This window comes from Macaca thibetana, chromosome 9, assembly GCF_024542745.1.
Source record: "Macaca thibetana thibetana isolate TM-01 chromosome 9, ASM2454274v1, whole genome shotgun sequence".
Classification (NCBI taxonomy): Eukaryota; Metazoa; Chordata; class Mammalia; order Primates; family Cercopithecidae; genus Macaca; species Macaca thibetana.
The window spans coordinates 128817326-128838934 of record NC_065586.1 but is presented as its reverse complement, the minus strand read 5'-3'; the positions used below and the strand labels follow the sequence as shown (position 1 = coordinate 128838934).

General features: G+C 51.6%; 2 protein-coding genes across 8 annotated transcripts in view; both read right to left on the bottom strand.

Annotated features, from left to right (window-relative positions):
• The window catches only part of INPP5A (inositol polyphosphate-5-phosphatase A), a 195294-nt gene that overhangs the window by 79766 nt on the left and 93919 nt on the right, over positions 1-21609 (bottom strand). For all 3 annotated transcript variants that reach the window (XM_050805523.1, XM_050805525.1, XM_050805524.1), the window contains exon 5: positions 4656-4719. In XM_050805523.1, the coding sequence (XP_050661480.1) occupies positions 4656-4719 (64 nt within the window). The remainder of the gene's footprint in view (positions 1-4655; positions 4720-21609) is intronic.
• On the bottom strand, positions 4726-20345 carry LOC126963305 (uncharacterized). 5 transcript variants are annotated; one of them, XM_050805535.1, is made up of 4 exons: positions 18280-20345; positions 18178-18211; positions 10745-18143; positions 4726-6352 (listed from the first exon to the last, which is right to left on the bottom strand). In XM_050805535.1, exon 3 carries the CDS (start codon positions 11927-11929, stop codon positions 11012-11014), a length of 918 nt encoding a protein of 305 aa, XP_050661492.1. In that variant the 5' UTR covers positions 11930-18143; positions 18178-18211; positions 18280-20345; the 3' UTR covers positions 4726-6352; positions 10745-11011. The 5 variants fall into 5 exon arrangements, with proteins under 5 accessions (XP_050661492.1, XP_050661490.1, XP_050661493.1 ...); XM_050805533.1 differs by having other exon boundaries at positions 10745-18211; positions 18280-18350; positions 18422-20345; XM_050805536.1 differs by having other exon boundaries at positions 10745-14819; positions 14901-20345.

Genomic DNA, 21609 nt, shown 5'->3' with positions numbered 1-21609 from the left:
TGTGATGAATTACATTAATTGATTTTTAAATGCTGAACCAGCCTGTATACCAGGAGTAAATCTTGGTTGGTCACAGTATATAACTGCCTGTTGAGAATTTTGTTGAGCACTTTTGTTTACAGTTCATAGTTTTCCTTCTCTTTGTAATGTCTTTATCTGGTTTTAGTATTAGGGTAATGCTGGCCTCATAGAATGATTTAGGATGTTTGTCCTCTGCTTGTATTTTCTGGAAGAGATTGTAGAGAACTTGTATAATGTCTTCCTTAAATGCCTGATAGAATTCACCAGTGAAACCATCTGGGTCTAGTGCTTTCTTTTTTAGCGGTTATTAATTACTTATTCAATGTTAGTTAACAGCTATAGGCCTGTTCAGATTATCTAGTTTTCCTTGCATGAGTTTTCTTAGATTGTGTCTTTCAAGGAATTGGCCCATCTCAGTTATTACATTTATAGGCAGAAATTAATGATATTCTTTTATTATCCTTTAAATGTCCACAGGATCAGCAGTAATGGTCCCTCTCTAATTTCTGATATTAATAATTTGTGTCTTCTCTCTTTTTTTCTTAGTCTGGCTAGAGGTTTATCAATTTCATTGCTCTCTTTAAAGAATCAGCTTTTGGTTTTGTTGATTTTCTCTATTGATTTCCTGTTTTCAATTCTGTTGATTTCTGTTCCAATTTTCATTATTTCTTTTCTTCTGCTTACTTGGAATTTTCTTTTCTTCTTCTAGCTTCCTAAGGTAGAAGCTTAGATAATTGATTTTAGCTCTTTCTTCCTTTCTTCTTAGCGCTTTTTCTTTTTAGCTCTTCCTTATATGCATTTGATGCTATACATTTCCCTCTAAACATTACTTGTTCTAATATCCCACGAATGTTAAGTTGTATTCACATTTTCATTTGGTTCAAAATATATTTAAATTTCTCTTGAGACTTCTTTGACTCATATGTTATTTAGATATTTGTTGTTTAATATTCAAGTATTTGGGGATTTTCCAGCTACTTTTGTGGTACTGATTTCTAGTTTAATTCCATTGTAATCTATAAGCATGCTGCATATGGTTTCTATTCTTTTAGATTTGTAAAGGTGTGTTTTACGGCCCAGAATGTGATCTGTCATAGTGAATGTTCCATGTGAGCTTGACAAAAATGTATATTCTGCTGTTACTGGATGAGGTATCCTATAAATGTCCATTAGATCAATTTGTTTGATGGTGCTGTTGAGTTAAACTATGTCTTTCCTGATTTTATGCTTGGCAGATCTGTTCATTCCTGATACAGGGTGTTGAAGTCTCATTCATCTGTTTCTCTTGGCAGTTCTACTAGTTTTCTCCTTGTGTATTCTGACACTCTGTTGTTAGGCACCTAGATATTAAGGATTGTTACGTATTCTTGGAGATCTGATCTTTTATCATGATGCAAAGTCCCTCTTTACTGCTGAAAACTTTCCTAGCTCTGAAGTCTGCTCTGCCTATTCTGGTAATTTCTGATATTAACAATTTGTCTCTTTTTTTCTTAGTCTGGCTAGAGGTTTATCCATTTTATTGATTTTTTTCAAAGAACCAGCTTTCGGTTTAATTTACTTTTCTTCTTCTAGTTTCCTAAGGTACAAGCTTAGATAATTGATTTTAGATCTTTCTGCTTTTCTAATATAAGCATTTGATGCTATAAATTAATATGGCTCCTCCAACTTTCTTTTGGCCCATCTAAGTTTTCCTTTGATTCATGTTAGAACAGTATACCTTCCTCCATCCCTTATCTATTAATCTTTAGGTGTTTATATAAATGGGTTTCTAGAAGACAACACATAGTTGGGTATATTTGTTTTAAATCCACTCTGACAGTCTCTGTCCTTTAATTGGTGTATTTAGACCATTCATATTTAAAGGGGTCGTTGATATAGCTGGAGTAATATCTACTATATTTGTAAGTTTTCTATTTATTGCCTTTGTTCTTTGTATCTTTGGGGTGTCCCATTCTTTTTCTGCCTTCTCTGGCTTTTATTGGGCATTTAATACGGTGCCATTATCTCTCCTCTCTTAACACATCAGTTATACTTCTTTTAAAAAGTTTTTTAGTGGTTTCCAGTTCACAATATACATGTATAACTAATCCAAGTCCACTTTTAAATAATACTATATTCCTTAAAATGATAGTACAGGTTTCTTATAACAGAGTACCCCAAATTCCTCCCTCCTGTCCTTATAACATTTCTGTTATTCATTCCACTTATCCATAAGCTGCAGTTAATCAATATATGGTTGCTGTTATTACTTTGAACAAAAGTTATCTGCTAGATCAATTAAGGGTAAGAAAAATACATTTCATTTTACCTTCACTTATTCCCTCTCTCATGCTTTTTCTTTCTTTAGGTAAACCAGAGTTTCTGGGCCATATGGTATTTCCTCCTGTTGAAGAACTTCTTTTAGCATTTCTTGTAAGGCAGGTCTACTGGCAACAAATTACTTCAATTTTTTCTTATCTGACAAAGTCAATTTTCTTTACTTTTGAAGAATAATTTCTTTTTCTGAATATAGAATTCTAGGTTGATATTTTTCTTCTTATAATGCTGTAAATATTTCACACTACTCTCTTCCTTCTTGCATGGTTTCTGGGAAAAGGTCCAATGTAATTCTTATCCTTGTTCCTTTATACGTAAGTAATCACCTCGCCTATAAGGAATCTCCTGGATTCTTTCAAAATTTTCTCTTTTTTCTTTGAATTTCTGCAGTTTCAATACAAGGTGGCCGGGGGTCGACTTTCTGGCATTTATCCTGCTTGGTGTTGGCATTCACTGAGCTTTCTGGATCTGTGGTTTGGTGTCAGTTACAAGTTTGGAAAGTTCTAAACCATCACTACGTTAAATCCTCCTTCTGCTCCTTTCTTTCTACTCCTACTGGGGTTCCCTTTACAAGCTGCACCTGTTGTTGCTGTTCCACTGGTCTTGGCCATTTTCTTCTGTTTTCAAATTTATTCTCATTTCTCCTTTTCAGTTTGTGAAGTTTCTAACACCGTCCAGCTCACTGATTCTTCCCTCAGCCCATGCGCGGATGAGCCACTGCTTCCTTTCTGGTGCTGTTCCTGATTTCTAGTTTTCTTTTTGAGTCCTTCTCAGAGCCTTGAGCCCCCAGCCTGACCCTTGAGCCCAACTGCCCAGCCCGGCGAGGCCCCAGCCTGACCCCTGGGCCTGACCCCCCAGTCCGAGGGCCCCGCACTGCTCTGAGCATCAGCAGCAACATCTGCCATGCGGGGCACTGAGAACATTGTCAGCATCCACACGCCTCCTGCGACCGCACACGTCCCGCATTCACGTCTCCCGCGACCACACGTCTCCAGTGTCCGCACGCCTTCCTGACACACCACACGCTCAGGACGCACTCGCTGCCTACTCCTCACGTTGTTCTTGTTAGTCTGGCCACATGGAGGGCCCTGGGGAAAGTTCTGCGAGAGTGAAGTGTGCATCTCACATAGAGTTTTAAATACACTGTAGGGTCACCAGGCACTTCATGACTGATTTAACTTGGTAGTAAAACAGGTATTCAAATAGCTAGTGAGAAACAGAAAAGTTCTGCAGATCTGGAGCACGGTGAAGCCTGACACACAAGCTCCTTGGTTGCAGCTTCCTGCGGCACACGCTGCGTCTGAGCGCCCTCTCTCCCCACTCTCACCGGCCGCTCCGTGCCTGCGCACACAGCACGCAGGTGCCCTGTCTCCTGAAATGCAGCGAAGAGCGCCACCGGCCGGCTCCTGCGATTCTGTGTGGCCGATCCTGCCACGGGCCTTGTAGGAGGGCTCGGATGCTAGAATGGGGAAGGATCTGAATGTGGAAGGATCTGAAGATCTTCAGGTAACAGGGCAGTGAGAAATCAATCTGCCAGCCAGAATCTTGCTCTCATCATCAATGAAACTGCCACTCGAGCAACTGAGATGAGACTGTTGCGCAATTTCACATGAGGCGCTCCGTCTCCCGGGGGAGCACAAACACGGAATCTGAGCGAAATGATATCGTTTGTGGCTCCAGTTACCACAGCATGCAGGCACTTCACATGGGTGTGATCTGCTCTGGAGGCTGCGGGGGTTCCGAGGACTCACACACAGCAGGAAACGACAGCATCAGATGGGAAGTCATGGCACAAACACCCCCAGGCCGTGTGAAGCACGCAGGGAAGCCCCACACCCAGCCTAGGTCACACACCTGCCCCCAACAAAGAAATGAACAGGAGGGGACAGCTCGTGTCAGTGGAGCGTCTCAGGGCAAGTCTTTTCCATGAAGACACACAGCATATGACCATCAAACAGGGACACTGCTCACAGCACGGAGGGCTGTCCCTGCCTGTTCTTATTTCTGAAACATGCAACCCTCTTATTCGCGTTTCATTTTCTCACACTGGAGGGGAACACAGAAACAAACTATTCCTTCCTCTTAACACTAGGAAAGCCAGGTCCCCACCAGAGCCTTGCCAGGGAGCCAGTGTGGGGCGGCCACGGGGTCTCAAGACCAGGTCCAGGAGGCCCCTGGAGTGACCTCTGGCCAGTGGCTCAAGATACCCAGCCCACAGTGGCCATTCACGGAGACAGGGCAGGAGGGGCCTGGGGAAGCCAGACACCAGGAGGGGTGAGCGCCGAGACAAAATCCCGGAAGACGGCACGCAGTCTTACCTTTAAAGTCAAATTGGTAGATGTTTTTTAAGGATTCATGAAGAAAATAAAAGCTTCCTAGTGCCTGTAGAGCAAAAAGAGAAATCAAATGAGAGACTAGTGCTGGGAATATTTCTAAAGCATCGTTTCTAACAATAAATAAAAGCTCTTTTAAACTCGCTAGAGCAAGAGTTTAACCAGTTGTAATTTAATCACAATTACTGAGGCACAAGACGTCAAGCAGAGGAAACCTGCGAACACCCAAACTCCACCAAGCTCCAAGCACGCGGTGAGCCGTGCAGCCAGTGCTGGCTCCAGCAGGGGCACAGGTCCCGCAGTCTGGGCATTGAGTGGACCAGACCCTTCCCAGCACTGATGCTCAACTTCGTCCCGGGGCCCCCAACCATCAGCTCCACTGCGCCCGGCCCCACCCTGCCCCATCGCTCCAGGAGCCGCCAGTGTCTCCCACTCACAAATTAGCCAGACAGGTGCAGAGCACAGGGGCCCCTGCTCTCCACACCAGAGAAGGCAAAAGTACGGGGCCGGGTGCCACAGGGCTGGGTCAATGGACACTACACAGACAGTGACTTGTTGATCCGAACTTCAGGTATCACGTCGTATTTTCTACAGGTGAACCTGTGTCTACATGCAGCAGTGTGTTGATATTGACGTGTATATTATTTCTGTGTATTTTTTTCTTTTGCTAAATCTGGCAACCCCAACACGGGGCCTGGTGCAACTCTGGGGTGATCAGAATATTCTACACTGGGTTGCAGTGGTTGCCTTTGTCAAAACTCACTAAATTATACCCCAAACAGGGCGAATCTCACCGTCTATACATTAGACCTTTATAAACCTGACTTAACAAACAAATCTATCTCATAGGAGATAGCTGTGTGCCCTGGGCGGGTGGCAGGTGCTGGGACAAAGCAGGGGAGAGTTTGAAGGGGCAGTGCCAGGTGGGCCAGAGAGGAGGGCACATGGGCACAGCTGCAGATGGAGGGCAGGGGCTGCCCGCAGGGAGCCCAACTGTGACCATGTCACACAGGACCTCCTGCAGCGAAGAGACTCTTAGCCACTGGGGGCTCTAACCCCAACTCTGCACTCCGAACAGGGCCTGTCCTCAGAGAGCTGAAAGCACAGGGTGCCGTGCATCCCTCACTGTCTCTGTGTGAGCCTGTGGGCAACACAAGGGCAACACCCGAGCATCACCTCATTCTAAGGCTTCACTTGTACACTCATGCACAGTCATTTCCACACATGCACACCACACGCTTGCACACACACACTAACGCACTCATACACACTCGTGCACATACTTGTGTACACTCACACACTTGTGCACACGCACTCAGGCACTCGCACAACTTGCACACATACACTTATGCCCCCACAGGCACTGGCTCACATGCACTTACATGCACACGCACTCATGCACTCACATGTGCTTGCTCACACCCTTGCACATGCACACGCACACACATGCACTAACATGCACACTCACATGCACTTGCACTTGCAGTCATGCACTCACACTTGTGCACATACGCACTCATGCACACACACTCTTGGTCACACACACGAACTCATTTGTGCACATGCACTCACGTGTACTTACACTCACACACTTGCACACGCACGCACTCATGCACTCTTGCTTTGTTTTGGGCAGAACCATGACCCCACAACCCTGCAGTTCTGAGCGCCCCGGCATGGACCTCCTGCTAAGATGCTGCCCTACGGGGCTGCAGGGCTAACAACCCTGCAGTTCTGAGCGCCCCGGCATGGACCTCCTGCTAAGATGCTGCCCTACGGGGCTGCAGGGCTAACAACCCTGCAGTTCTGAGCGCCCCGGCATGGACCTCCTGCTAAGATGCTGCCCTACGGGGCTGCAGGGCTAACAACCCTGCAGTTCTGAGCGCCCCGGCATGGACCTCCTGCTAAGATGCTGCCCTACGGGGCTGCAGGGCTAACAACCCTGCAGTTCTGAGCGCCCCGGCATGGACCTCCTGCTAAGATGCTGCCCTACGGGGCTGCAGGGCTAACAACCCTGCAGTTCTGAGCGCCCCGGCATGGACCTCCTGCTAAGATGCTGCCCTACGGGGCTGCAGGGCTAACAACCCTGCAGTTCTGAGCGCCCCGGCATGGACCTCCTGCTAAGATGCTGCCCTACGGGGCTGCAGGGCTAACAACCCTGCAGTTCTGAGCGCCCCGGCATGGACCTCCTGCTAAGATGCTGCCCTACGGGGCTGCAGGGCTAACAACCCTGCAGTTCTGAGCGCCCCGGCATGGACCTCCTGCTAAGATGCTGCCCTACGGGGCTGCAGGGCTAACAACCCTGCAGTTCTGAGCGCCCCGGCATGGACCTCCTGCTAAGATGCTGCCCTACGGGGCTGCAGGGCTAACAACCCTGCAGTTCTGAGCGCCCCGGCATGGACCTCCTGCTAAGATGCTGCCCTACGGGGCTGCAGGGCTAACAACCCTGCAGTTCTGAGCGCCCCGGCATGGACCTCCTGCTAAGATGCTGCCCTACGGGGCTGCAGGGCTAACAACCCTGCAGTTCTGAGCGCCCCGGCATGGACCTCCTGCTAAGATGCTGCCCTACGGGGCTGCAGGGCTAACAACCCTGCAGTTCTGAGCGCCCCGGCATGGACCTCCTGCTAAGATGCTGCCCTACGGGGCTGCAGGGCTAACAACCCTGCAGTTCTGAGCGCCCCGGCATGGACCTCCTGCTAAGATGCTGCCCTACGGGGCTGCAGGGCTAACAACCCTGCAGTTCTGAGCGCCCCGGCATGGACCTCCTGCTAAGATGCTGCCCTACGGGGCTGCAGGGCTAACAACCCTGCAGTTCTGAGCGCCCCGGCATGGACCTCCTGCTAAGATGCTGCCCTACGGGGCTGCAGGGCTAACAACCCTGCAGTTCTGAGCGCCCCGGCATGGACCTCCTGCTAAGATGCTGCCCTACGGGGCTGCAGGGCTAACAACCCTGCAGTTCTGAGCGCCCCGGCATGGACCTCCTGCTAAGATGCTGCCCTACGGGGCTGCAGGGCTAACAACCCTGCAGTTCTGAGCGCCCCGGCATGGACCTCCTGCTAAGATGCTGCCCTACGGGGCTGCAGGGCTAACAACCCTGCAGTTCTGAGCGCCCCGGCATGGACCTCCTGCTAAGATGCTGCCCTACGGGGCTGCAGGGCTAACAACCCTGCAGTTCTGAGCGCCCCGGCATGGACCTCCTGCTAAGATGCTGCCCTACGGGGCTGCAGGGCTAACAACCCTGCAGTTCTGAGCGCCCCGGCATGGACCTCCTGCTAAGATGCTGCCCTACGGGGCTGCAGGGCTAACAACCCTGCAGTTCTGAGCGCCCCGGCATGGACCTCCTGCTAAGATGCTGCCCTACGGGGCTGCAGGGCTAACAACCCTGCAGTTCTGAGCGCCCCGGCATGGACCTCCTGCTAAGATGCTGCCCTACGGGGCTGCAGGGCTAACAACCCTGCAGTTCTGAGCGCCCCGGCATGGACCTCCTGCTAAGATGCTGCCCTACGGGGCTGCAGGGCTAACAACCCTGCAGTTCTGAGCGCCCCGGCATGGACCTCCTGCTAAGATGCTGCCCTACGGGCTGCAGGGCTAACAACCCTGCAGTTCTGAGCGCCCCGGCATGGACCTCCTGCTAAGATGCTGCCCTACGGGGCTGCAGGGCTAACAACCCTGCAGTTCTGAGCGCCCCGGCATGGACCTCCTGCTAAGATGCTGCCCTACGGGGCTGCAGGGCTAACAACCCTGCAGTTCTGAGCGCCCCGGCATGGACCTCCTGCTAAGATGCTGCCCTACGGGGCTGCAGGGCTAACAACCCTGCAGTTCTGAGCGCCCCGGCATGGACCTCCTGCTAAGATGCTGCCCTACGGGGCTGCAGGGCTAACAACCCTGCAGTTCTGAGCGCCCCGGCATGGACCTCCTGCTAAGATGCTGCCCTACGGGGCTGCAGGGCTAACAACCCTGCAGTTCTGAGCGCCCCGGCATGGACCTCCTGCTAAGATGCTGCCCTACGGGGCTGCAGGGCTAACAACCCTGCAGTTCTGAGCGCCCCGGCATGGACCTCCTGCTAAGATGCTGCCCTACGGGGCTGCAGGGCTAACAACCCTGCAGTTCTGAGCGCCCCGGCATGGACCTCCTGCTAAGATGCTGCCCTACGGGGCTGCAGGGCTAACAACCCTGCAGTTCTGAGCGCCCCGGCATGGACCTCCTGCTAAGATGCTGCCCTACGGGGCTGCAGGGCTAACAACCCTGCAGTTCTGAGCGCCCCGGCATGGACCTCCTGCTAAGATGCTGCCCTACGGGGCTGCAGGGCTAACAACCCTGCAGTTCTGAGCGCCCCGGCATGGACCTCCTGCTAAGATGCTGCCCTACGGGGCTGCAGGGCTAACAACCCTGCAGTTCTGAGCGCCCCGGCATGGACCTCCTGCTAAGATGCTGCCCTACGGGGCTGCAGGGCTAACAACCCTGCAGTTCTGAGCGCCCCGGCATGGACCTCCTGCTAAGATGCTGCCCTACGGGGCTGCAGGGCTAACAACCCTGCAGTTCTGAGCGCCCCGGCGTGGACCTCCTGCTAAGATGCTGCCCTACGGGGCTGCAGGGCTAACAACCCTGCAGTTCTGAGCGCCCCGGCATGGACCTCCTGCTAAGATGCTGCCCTACGGGGCTGCAGGGCTAACAACCCTGCAGTTCTGAGCGCCCCGGCATGGACCTCCTGCTAAGATGCTGCCCTACGGGGCTGCAGGGCTAACAACCCTGCAGTTCTGAGCGCCCCGGCATGGACCTCCTGCTAAGATGCTGCCCTACGGGGCTGCAGGGCTAACAACCCTGCAGTTCTGAGCGCCCCGGCATGGACCTCCTGCTAAGATGCTGCCCTACGGGGCTGCAGGGCTAACAACCCTGCAGTTCTGAGCGCCCCGGCATGGACCTCCTGCTAAGATGCTGCCCTACGGGGCTGCAGGGCTAACAACCCTGCAGTTCTGAGCGCCCCGGCATGGACCTCCTGCTAAGATGCTGCCCTACGGGGCTGCAGGGCTAACAACCCTGCAGTTCTGAGCGCCCCGGCATGGACCTCCTGCTAAGATGCTGCCCTACGGGGCTGCAGGGCTAACAACCCTGCAGTTCTGAGCGCCCCGGCATGGACCTCCTGCTAAGATGCTGCCCTACGGGGCTGCAGGGCTAACAACCCTGCAGTTCTGAGCGCCCCGGCATGGACCTCCTGCTAAGATGCTGCCCTACGGGGCTGCAGGGCTAACAACCCTGCAGTTCTGAGCGCCCCGGCATGGACCTCCTGCTAAGATGCTGCCCTACGGGGCTGCAGGGCTAACAACCCTGCAGTTCTGAGCGCCCCGGCATGGACCTCCTGCTAAGATGCTGCCCTACGGGGCTGCAGGGCTAACAACCCTGCAGTTCTGAGCGCCCCGGCATGGACCTCCTGCTAAGATGCTGCCCTACGGGGCTGCAGGGCTAACAACCCTGCAGTTCTGAGCGCCCCGGCATGGACCTCCTGCTAAGATGCTGCCCTACGGGGCTGCAGGGCTAACAACCCTGCAGTTCTGAGCGCCCCGGCATGGACCTCCTGCTGCAGATGCTGCCCTACGGGGCTGCAGGGCTAACAACCCTGCAGTTCTGAGCGCCCCGGCATGGACCTCCTGCTAAGATGCTGCCCTACGGGGCTGCAGGGCTAACAACCCTGCAGTTCTGAGCGCCCCGGCATGGACCTCCTGCTAAGATGCTGCCCTACGGGGCTGCAGGGCTAACAACCCTGCAGTTCTGAGCGCCCCGGCATGGACCTCCTGCTAAGATGCTGCCCTACGGGGCTGCAGGGCTAACAACCCTGCAGTTCTGAGCGCCCCGGCATGGACCTCCTGCTAAGATGCTGCCCTACGGGGCTGCAGGGCTAACAACCCTGCAGTTCTGAGCGCCCCGGCATGGACCTCCTGCTAAGATGCTGCCCTACGGGGCTGCAGGGCTAACAACCCTGCAGTTCTGAGCGCCCCGGCATGGACCTCCTGCTAAGATGCTGCCCTACGGGGCTGCAGGGCTAACAACCCTGCAGTTCTGAGCGCCCCGGCATGGACCTCCTGCTAAGATGCTGCCCTACGGGGCTGCAGGGCTACTGTCTCTCTGAGAAAGACAAAGGCAATGCTTGAGCATCACCTAATTCCAAGGCCCAAGCTAAACGTCCCACACACTTCGAGCTCTGCAGTTCCCAGGGAACTGCTGCTCCCTCCCTGACGACTGGTCCTGGGGGCAGGGCTGTAGGAAGGTGCACCACACTGGGGTGTCAGGAGGTCGTTGCTCCCGCAGAGGCGTAGGGCGCCGGGCACAGTGCGTGGTGAGGGGACCTATGTTCTGGGCCTGCTGAGGGCCAAGCGTGCCAGTAACTCTGGCCAGGTCCCTGTCCGCAGCCCCCTGGGCCCCTGGGTCAGCTCTCTGGGACCTGTTAGGCCGTCTCTGGTTTGATGCCGACCCCACAACATGGGAAGCTCCCTGGAGGCTGTGCAGCTCCTGCTCCTAGGGCGTGTGCAGCACACAGCGGGCCAGGGTGATGGTCCTGCTCCCCGGGAAGCTGGCCACATGGACACCTCACCAGAAAACAGTGTTTCACCTTGAGGATGACACAGCTGTCCTCTGACAGAACACACTTCAAGGAGTGCATTTAAACTCCTAAAAAGAGAGGCCGGCTGGCAAGCCTGAGCCCCATGCACCGAAGCCATGGTGGCCTCTGCCTCCTGTCTCTGCTGTGTCTGACTGGGAAGGGGACATGCCCACAGGGAGGAGCAGGGACACGTGCTGCCTCCACCCGGCACAGGTGGCAGGTGCGGTACACACACACACGTGCACATTCCTGAGTGCCAGACCTCAGTGGGAGAACCCAAAGCTGTGGGGTAGCCATGGGCCTCCCAGCCCTGCATCCTGGCCACCACCCAGATGGGAGCCCCCAGGCTAGCCAACAGATGACAGGGACCTTCTGTCTGGGGGACAGGGATGAAGGACACCCGAGGGGGACGCAGTGCAGTTCCTCTCCTCTTGCAGGTGGGTCTAGGGCACAGCAGGCAGCGTCTCTGCCTCCACAGGGAAGCCAGGAGGTGGCAGAACCTGTGTGCCTGACATGGGGCTCTGTCCTCGGGCCCTCTCTGCTCCCTGGCCCCAGGCCACATGCCCTGGTGAGCTGCCGCTGGGTCCAGAAGGCTGCGCATGGCCATGATGCACTTGGCTGTGACATGGACACTGCTCAACTGATCTGCTATTTCATTAGGCATCTGCTGTGAACCTGTTCAGAACCCAGGGAACTGAGCCACCTTTACAGCAGGTCTTACAAACAGCCAGTGTTGGCCGGGCTCAGTGGCTCACACCTGTAATCCCAGCACTTTGTGGGGGCGAGGTGGGCGGATCACCTGAGGTCACCAGTTCAAGACCAGCCTGGCCAACATGGTGAAATCCCGTCTTTACTAAAAGTACAAAAATCAGCCAGGCATGGTGGCATGTGCCTGTAATCCCAGCTACTTGGGAGGCTGAGGCAGGAGAATCGCTTGAACCTGGGAGGCAGAGGTTGCAGTGAGCCGAGATCGTGCCACTGCACTCCAGCCTGGGTGACAAGGCGAGACTCTGAAAAAAATAGAAAATTAAAATTAAAAAGCCAGTGTTCATCATTCTCTTTGGCAAAATAGAGTTTCAGCACAGAGTTAAGACAGAAAACTGTAGGCCTGTGCCCGATGTATGAGACTTAACGTCTCCTCTGCCGACATCTGCCCTTCTTTATAGAAGATATTCCTTCATTTGTTTCAGATAAAGCACTCTGAAAAAACATAATAAATGTCACTGCAAACATTTAAACCATTACCTCATTGAATGTGATAAAGCTAACAGAATATTATAAAGTTTGCAACAAATAAGTGAAAAATAAATTGCCAATGCAGGGATAGAAACTGCAATTCATAGTCAGAAAATCCATAATTAGCTCTAATAAACATTTAAAGTCAAAGTTCAACCCAACTTTTTCGGTGTTTACCCTGTCCCATCAATACGGTTCAGGGCACCCATTTATCACAAACCCAGGACATCGGGCCAGGAGCGTGTATCACAAACCCAGGACATCGGGCCAGGAGCGTGTCCGGGGCTTGCTGACAGGAAGCCCCCAGCTCGCCCAGGCCTCTGACCACAGTACTTGTCAAGAGTATGTCTGTCTCATCTGAGAACAATGACTCCTTGCCTCTTGCTAAAAACAATTAAAATACTTTTTACATATTTATAAACAAGACTGTCAAGAGTGCTCATTAATTCTGTATTAGTGAAATGCAGCCATTGGCTGTGAGGCTTCTGCTAGGACTACAGACATGGGCAGGAGCCCTCCATCCCCCGGAGGCCACGGCACAGCCAGGAAGTGGCCTCCGCTGGACAAAGCCAAGCCCCTGGGGCACCGAAAAGTAGATCCGGCGCAGGCCACACAGGAGATCCAGACCCCGGCTAACCTGGGCCCTGGCTGGGGCTGCAATGGTGGGACCCGAGTCTCTGAAGGCAGCCTGGGAGCTAAAGGGCAACGGAAGCTCCAGTCACCACCCAGCAGGCTTCCACACCAACTGGCAACCAAGGCGCAACGAACCCCGCGTACCATGGAGGTTCAGTGCCTCTCATGGGGCGGCTAGTGAAGATGGAGTATTTGCAAATGCTATTAAAACAAGCTCTCTACTTCAATTGGAGTCCGGTAATATGATAAATGGCCACACCGTGTCACTTAGCTTGATTTCGGGAGCTGAGTTCTGATAGCAGGCCCACTTTGCAAACAGCCAGCTCAGGGCGGGAGCAGACCACTTCTCACACATTCGGAAAGAACAACGTGTCCCGGAGGCACTGTGCAATCACAAAGCCCGTGTTTGTTGAGCGGGGTCCCACCTCCTAGACGGAGCCGCCGGCTCGAAGGCTCGGGATGACTCAGGCCAGGGCAGAGGCTGACAAGGCAGCAACACAAAGCTGCCATTGGAAATGCCTCTATCACTTTTTATTTGCAAACAAGTCAGATGGCCGGTAATTTATCATTTCTGTAATCAGGTGAACGACCAAAGCACACATCATTAACCTGGTCTTCTGCACCCAGCTCCCTCGTGCACAAAACAGAGCACATTCCTAAAACGTCAGTCACACAGACCCCCGCAGTAAGGGACACACAGGAGCACGCGCTCTGCTCAAGACAGAAGGGGGAAACGCACAAGCAGTGTCCACGTGAGGCCCCAGGTGGCAACAGGGCCCTTCTCCTGTGCTGGTTCCAACCGTATCGCGGGCGTGACCACAGGTGCCAGCTCCCCGTGCGCCCCAGGGGGATCTCCGTGGAGCCTGTCGCTGCGTTCTGCCACTGGGAAGGGAAAAAGTGTTGCGGGAGGAGGTCACAGTCCATGGCCCAGGGGAGCCCTGACTAAGGCCGACTGTGCTTATCAACAGCGACTCAGAAAAGAGAGTGGCAGCATTTGGTGGCTCCCATTTCACTCTGAGACATTTTGTTATTTCTACGGATAAATAAAGTGTTTTCACCTCCAGTTTTTTTTTTTTAAATGAAAAAAATCTAGGAGCAGAAAGAAAAACTTCGTAAGATATTGTTGGTAACTAATCTTCAGGTCTGCAACAAAACAGAGAAGTTCATTTGTTTTAAATGAGAGTTGAGAGATTACCAAACCTGAGTCCCCTCATGCACAGCCCACTCCTTCCCCAGCTGCAAGGACCAGGACCCCAGATGAAGGGCACGGCCTTGTGCAGGAGCCCAGGCGCACGCGACCATGCTCACCTGGGCTCTGACACCCTGCGAGGGCCAGCGACAAACATCTGTGCTCTCTGAGAACAAAGCTGAGGACATCACAGGGGCCAAGCCTGATGCTCCGTCCTCATTAGGGTGAAAGCACCTGCCCGAGCTGAGACAGGCATGTGGTTCCCGGCCTGATCTTTCAGACATTTCCTCTGCCCTTGTAATACAGGAGAAATGAGAAGACACTCAGGCTCACAGTGACTAATAAGTGACTGAAGACATGAGCCACTGGGACACGCCAGGTCTTGTGAACTTACAACCCCACACCCTTACAGCTGCTTCACACCCAAGAGAAACTTCTGCACACACACACGTACACACCCATGCACAGAGATGTACATAACCCACATCCATATACACTACAAACATACGTACGTAATACACACACACGTACACACCCATGCACACAGATGTACATAACCCACATCCATATACACTACAAACATACATACGTAATACACACACATGTACACACCCATGCACACAGATGTACATAACCCACATCCATATACACTACAAACATACGTACGTAATACACACACACACGTACACACCCATGCACACAGATGTACATAACCCACATTCATATACACAACATACATACGTAATACACACACACACGTACACACCCATGCACACAGATGTACATAACCCACATCCATATACACTACAAACATACGTAATACACACACACACACACCCCCCACGCACACAGATGTACATAACCCACATTCATATACACAACATACATACGTAATACACACACACGTACACACCCATGCACACAGATGTACATAACCCACATCCATATACACAACATATATATGTAATACACACACGTACACACCCATGCACACAGATGTACGTAACCCACATCCATATACACTACATACGTACGTAATACACACACACACGTACACACCCATGCACACAGATGTGCGTAACCCACATCCATATACGCTACAAACATACATACGTAATACACACACACAAGTACACACACATGCACACAGATGTACGTAACCCACATCCATATACGCTACAAACATACATACGTAATACACACACACAAGTACACACACATGCACACAGATGTACGTAACCCACATCCATATACGCTACAAACATACATACGTAATACACACACGTACACACCCATGCACACAGATGTACGTAACCCACATCCATATACGCTACAAACATACATACGTAATACACACACACACGTACACACCCATGCACACAGATGTATGTAACCCACATTCATATATGCTACAAACATACATACATAATACACACAAACGTACACACCCATGCACACAGATGTACGTAACCCACATTCATATACACTACAAACATACATACATAATACACACACACACGTACACACCCATGCACACAGATGTACATAACCCACATCCATACATGAGCCATAGGCACATGCCAGGTCTTGTGAACTTACAACCCCACACCCTCACGGCTGCTTCGCACCCAAGAGAAACTCCTGCACACACACACGTACACACCCATGCACACAGATGTACGTAACCCACATTCATATACACTATGAACATACATATATAATACACACATACACATACACATCCATGCACACAGATGTATGTAACCCACATCCATATACACTACAAACATACATATGTAATACACACATACACATACAAGCATACACCTGCAGACATCCATATGTCCATATACACACGTGGAAAGCACACACAGACCTCTGTCAGAGACGCTGGAGTTCTCAGGAGGCGGGCATGAGAATACAATGGCAGGACCTCTGAAAACACCAACTGAAAATGACCCGAATGCTTAACGTGCAAATGGGTAAATCGAATTTGAAATATCCTATGATAGAACCAGATACAGCAAGGAAAATAAACAGATCAGAGTTACAACCAAAAACACAGGTGGATTTCACAAAGGACGCTGAGAAAGAGGAAAGTTCCTCAAGCGTTCCCTGGTGTGATACCAAGATCAAGACACGGTCAAAAAGAGTGAAACAAACAAATTAAAAACTGCGACACTACGATCACATTCAGAAGGCAGTGAAAGGATGAGCACAGAATTCTGCGCAGTGGTTATCTGCGAGGGTGGGTGACAGGCTGGGGGGTGGGCTTGGGCAGGTGCACACAGGAAGATGGAAGGGCACACTGGGACTTCAGAGGTGGTTGCCATTTATATTAAGAATAATAAAATAATGAGGGAAGAATGAATCAGTGATTGGCTGTACCTGGGCCAAGGAGGACAGCACGGCATAGCACGAGCAGAGGACTGCACAGCCCCGGTTCTGCCCCGGCGTCCATCAGGAGGCAGAGAAGCCCAGCCCAGGCCCAAACGATGGCAGGTGTGCTGGGAATGGGCTCTGCAGCCCACCCGTGGCCACAGTCCTCTCCCTCTGAGAGGTGACCACCATCCTGAATGGTGCTGAACAGAAGTAACAGGCAAGATGGCAGGGCATGGCCTCGGCATGGAACTCTCATCAACACTAGCTCATCCACCTCACCTTTGGAAGCTTTTCCCCCAAAGTTATATTTTAGTTTATTCTGAATGCTACATAATAATTCACCATATAAAAATACTGTAATTTGGCCAGGCACAGTGGCTCATACATATAATCCTAACACTTTGGGAGGCCAAGGTAGGTAGATCGCTTGAGGTCAGGAGTTTGAGACCAGCCTAGCCAACATGGTGGAACCCCATCTCTACTAAAAATACAACAATGAGCCAGGCGTGATGGCGCATGCTTGTAATCCCAGCTACTCGGGGGGCTGAGGCTAGAGAATCACTTGAACCTGGGAGGCAAAGGTTGCAGTGAGCCGAGATCGCGCCATTGCACTCCAGCCTGGGCAACAGAGCAAGTGAGATTTTTGTCTCAAACAAACAAACAAACAAACAAACAAAACCCTGTAATTTATCCATTTCTCTGTTGCACATAAAGACTACTTCCAATTATTTGAGTATTATAATTGATGCTATAATAGTCTTTCCTGCATGGTGTTACTGAGCAGGTGTGTCAGAGATAACAAGCACCTGGGTACACGGGTACCAAGTGTTCACACAGACATACTATGCAGGAGGATTTGCTGGGTCACTGCAGACACAGGAGGATTTGCTGGGTCACCGCAGACATACACCCTCCACATAGGGTAATACACACATGTACACATGAATTTAACATGCATGAATATGTATATAACAGCCTTGCTGTGTCACTGCAGACACGTGCCCTCCACATAGGATAACACACACGTGTACACGCGGATTAAATGTGTGTGCATATGTATATAATACACAGATGGCCTTCCCGCAGACACATGCCCTCCCAGGCATCACTACATTGCCCCCTCCCATTGCCATGGCGACCCCCCAGTGGTCTCATCAGGGCAGTGTCCACGTTCCACATCCTTGCCATGGCCCAGTGCCAGCCACTAGTTTTTGCCAACTAGAGAGGTGTGAAATCAGACCTTATTGTTTTAATCTGCATCTTCATTACACTAGCATAGTTGGGCATCTCTTCATCGAAATGTGTGGCTGTAGTAAAATGCACACAGAGTAAACTTTACCATTGTACCCACCTTCAGGTGTATAGGTCAGTGGCATGCAGTCCGCACCTAACGAACACCTGCACCCATCACACCATCCATCTCCAGGACGCTGTCCACCTTCCCAACTGACCATCTCCAGGATGCTGTCCACCTTCCCAACTGACCATCTCCAGGACGCTGTCCACCTTCCCAACTGACCATCTCCAGGACGCTGTCCACTTTCCCAACAGACCATCTCCAGGACGCTGTCCACCTTCCCAACTGAAACTGTTCCCGTCCAGCAACAGCTCCCATCACACCATCCGTCTCCGGGACGCTGTCCACCTTCCCAGCTGAGACTGTTCCCGACCAGCAACAGCTCCCGTCACACCATCCGTCTCCCAGACGCTGTCTACCTTCCCAGCTGAGACTGTTCCCGACCAGCAACAACTCCTTTCCCGCTCTCCCCCAGCCCCTGGCAACCAGGCATTGTACTTTCTGTCTCCGTGACTTTGACTAATCCGAGTACCTCATGTAAGTGGGATCATACCGTATTTGTCTTTTTGTGACAGGCTTACTTCATTTGGCATAATGTCCTCAAAGTTCCTCCACCATGTTGTAGCGGCTGCCAGAATTTCCTTCCTTTTTGAGGGTGGGTCATAGTCCATGGTACTGCTTCCGCATTTTGCTGTTGTGAATAACACCGCTTTGAATATGGATGTGCACATATCTGCCGGAGACTGCTCTCATTTATTTGGGATCTGTACCCAGAAGTGGGACTGCTGAATCAGACGGGAATTCTATTTTTAACTTTTTGAATAATAACCTCAATGTTCACAGTGGCTGCCCCCTGGCATATTTCCACCGACGTGCACAAAGGTTCTAACCCCCTCCCATCCTCACCAGCACCTGCTATTTTCTGTGCTTTTTGAAAATAGCCACCCTCATGGGTATAAGGTATTAGTTCAGTGCAGGTCCTTTTAAACTGACAAATGAAAATGGCAGTTTGGATCTGCATCTCCCTAAGGGTTCATGGAGCTGGGCGCTTTCTCGTGTGCTTGTCGGCCTTCTCCACGCCGTCCTTGGAGGGAAGATGCTTATTCAAACCCCTTTCTGACTCAGGTTGGTTTTTGTGGTTGCTGTTGTTGAGTTTTAGGAGATCTCTATATATTCTGGATAGTAATTCCTTATCAGATTTATGATTTGCAAATATTTTCTCCCATTCCATGGTTGCCTTTTCACTCTGTTGACATTGTCTTTGGCTGTACAAAGTGGCTGTGCTCTAATGAAGTCCGATTTGTCTCTTTTTTCTTTTGCTGCCTGTGCCTATGGTGCTGCATCTGAGAAATCATTGCCAAATCCAGCGTCGTGAAGGTTCTGGCCCATGTTTTCTTCTAAAAGTTTTATGGTTTTAGGTCTCTGACTCATTTTGAGTTAACTTTGTACATGATGTAATGTGAGGGGCCAACTTCACTCTTCTGCATGTGGGTACTGGCGTTCCCAGCACCACTGCCTGGAGGCTGTCCTTTCCCACTGAATGCTCTTGCACGTGCCCTCTCTCACGGAATGCTCTCGCACCCTTGTCAGAGGTCACCTGGCTGCCCAGGCAGGGTGGGTCCTGGCTGTCTCCTCTGCTCCACTGTCTGTGTGCCTGCTGCATCTCTTTTTAAGATTATTGGCAATTTAAGTTTCTTCTGTGAACTCTTTGTATCCTTTGCCCATTTTCCTGTCTCATTTTGTAGATTTTTAATTTTTTAAATATAATCCAGAATTATTTGTCTCATCACCTTCTCATGCCCTCCCCTCTCCTCCAAACTCTGTTACTTCCGGGCTACGAGACACCACATTCTCCTTCCCTGGATCTCCTCCTACGACTTGGGAAGAACAGCACTCTGGATCTGCTCAGGGTACCCTATGAGCCCTTCCCCTCCACCTCTTCCTCGCGCTGGGGTGGCCCATCTGTCCCATCTTCCAGCGGGCAGCTCTTGTGTACACAGCATGGAGCCTCCTAAAGGCCAGCCTCCCGGCCCGGTGGCTACACAGTCCCCACTTGGGTCTCTCGTGACAAGTCCGACCTTTCAGGACTCGGGACCTACCCCACCCTCACCCTCCTCCAGCTCCCACGGGAAACCACGGATCTCTCCAGATTCCTCCGGCATCTTGTCCATATGCCTCCCCCAAACATCCCTTCCTTCCACAGGTTCTACAGAGGACAGGACCCTGTCCGTCTCTAGCCTTCCACGTGTCTGCACTGCCGCACACCCACCTTCCTCATCTCCCTGTGGGGCCCCCGCCTCTTCCACAGCTGTGGCCCCCTCGGTCTCTTCTCTGCTGGGCACCAGGGTGGCCTTTTCCACATGCACCTCTGGGCCCGCCGCTACACCTCCTCCCAGCCACGTCCCGCCCGCCGCTGTACCTCCTCCCAGCCACATCCTGCAGGGCGGCCTCCCCAGCTGTCCTCTGGCCCTCACACACCCAGCTGACGGAGCTCCAGCCCCACTGGCCATCTGGGCCTGAGGAGACCGCGCCCTTCTGTCAGGAGGGTACTTCTGCGGCCTCCCCCCTTTCCAGCTTCTCACATGAACCCCCTGCTGCTTCAGGTCTCTGTGTAAATGCAGCCTCCTCCAAGCAGTCCTCTTGATTGCCTGCTCCGGGCAGAGGCGTGGCAGCCCCAGTCCCCAGCCTTCCCTTCAAGGCGCTGCACATTCCAGTACTCACCGGTTTCCTCATCTGAATTATTTTAGGGAAGGAAAACCCCTGAGGGCAGGCATGTGGCCTGGGCACCTCTGAGTCCTCCACCACAATGCCCAGGTCAGGGCAGGCAGGAATTCCACGGCTCCTGGGCAATGAGAGACGCACCACACCCTCTGGGTGCCCAGCTGAGCAGCAGCAGCTCAGGAACGCCAGACAGAACCCTCAGCTCAAGTTTCAAAGCACAACCCAAAGCACAGGCTCACGGTGCTCCCGAGAAGCTGAACGCACTCGCAAAAGTCACACATTTAACCCTATCACAAAAGCAAGTCCCAAGACACCTGGTTTTAAAACAATTTAACAGATTGAGTAATAAATCAAAGTTAAGATAACATTCATTAGATTATAAACAATAATAAATGAAACAAAGCTTTTGTTTAAATCAATGTAGAGCTTCATTGATCTTTTCCTGTATAATGAACTCATGGGCAGCCGACCCAACTGGACAAGGCGGCGTCCTCACTACTGCCCACTTCCCCCCGTGCCAGCCACCCCCACGCAGCATGCAGGGGCTGTGACCGTCCGCTTTCCGAGGAGCTCCGTGACCATCTCAAAATGAGAGCTGACTTATTCACAAAGCACTGACTTTCCAATTTCAGCTCCTGGGGCCAAACACGGGATGACGGCACCAAGGTGTCCCCCTGTCTGACCTCTCGCTGAGCCCCTCTCCGGGCTGGCTGCCGGCGGGAGAGATGCACACGTAATCTCATTCTGCCTCCTGTCCGACAGCCGACGCTAGAGGTTAATTAAATTGGTTGTCCATTGTATTCATCCACTTACAAAGCTAATGATATTTTGTTCCTGAATTAAAGAGCATTTTATAAAGCGTGCCCCATGGAAGCCAGCGTTCTGC

Coding starts and splice junctions, on each gene's coding strand:
- LOC126963305 (XM_050805536.1), bottom strand. CDS start 11,929: ATGCCTAATGAAATAGCAGATCAGTTGAGCAGTGTCCATGTCACAGCC.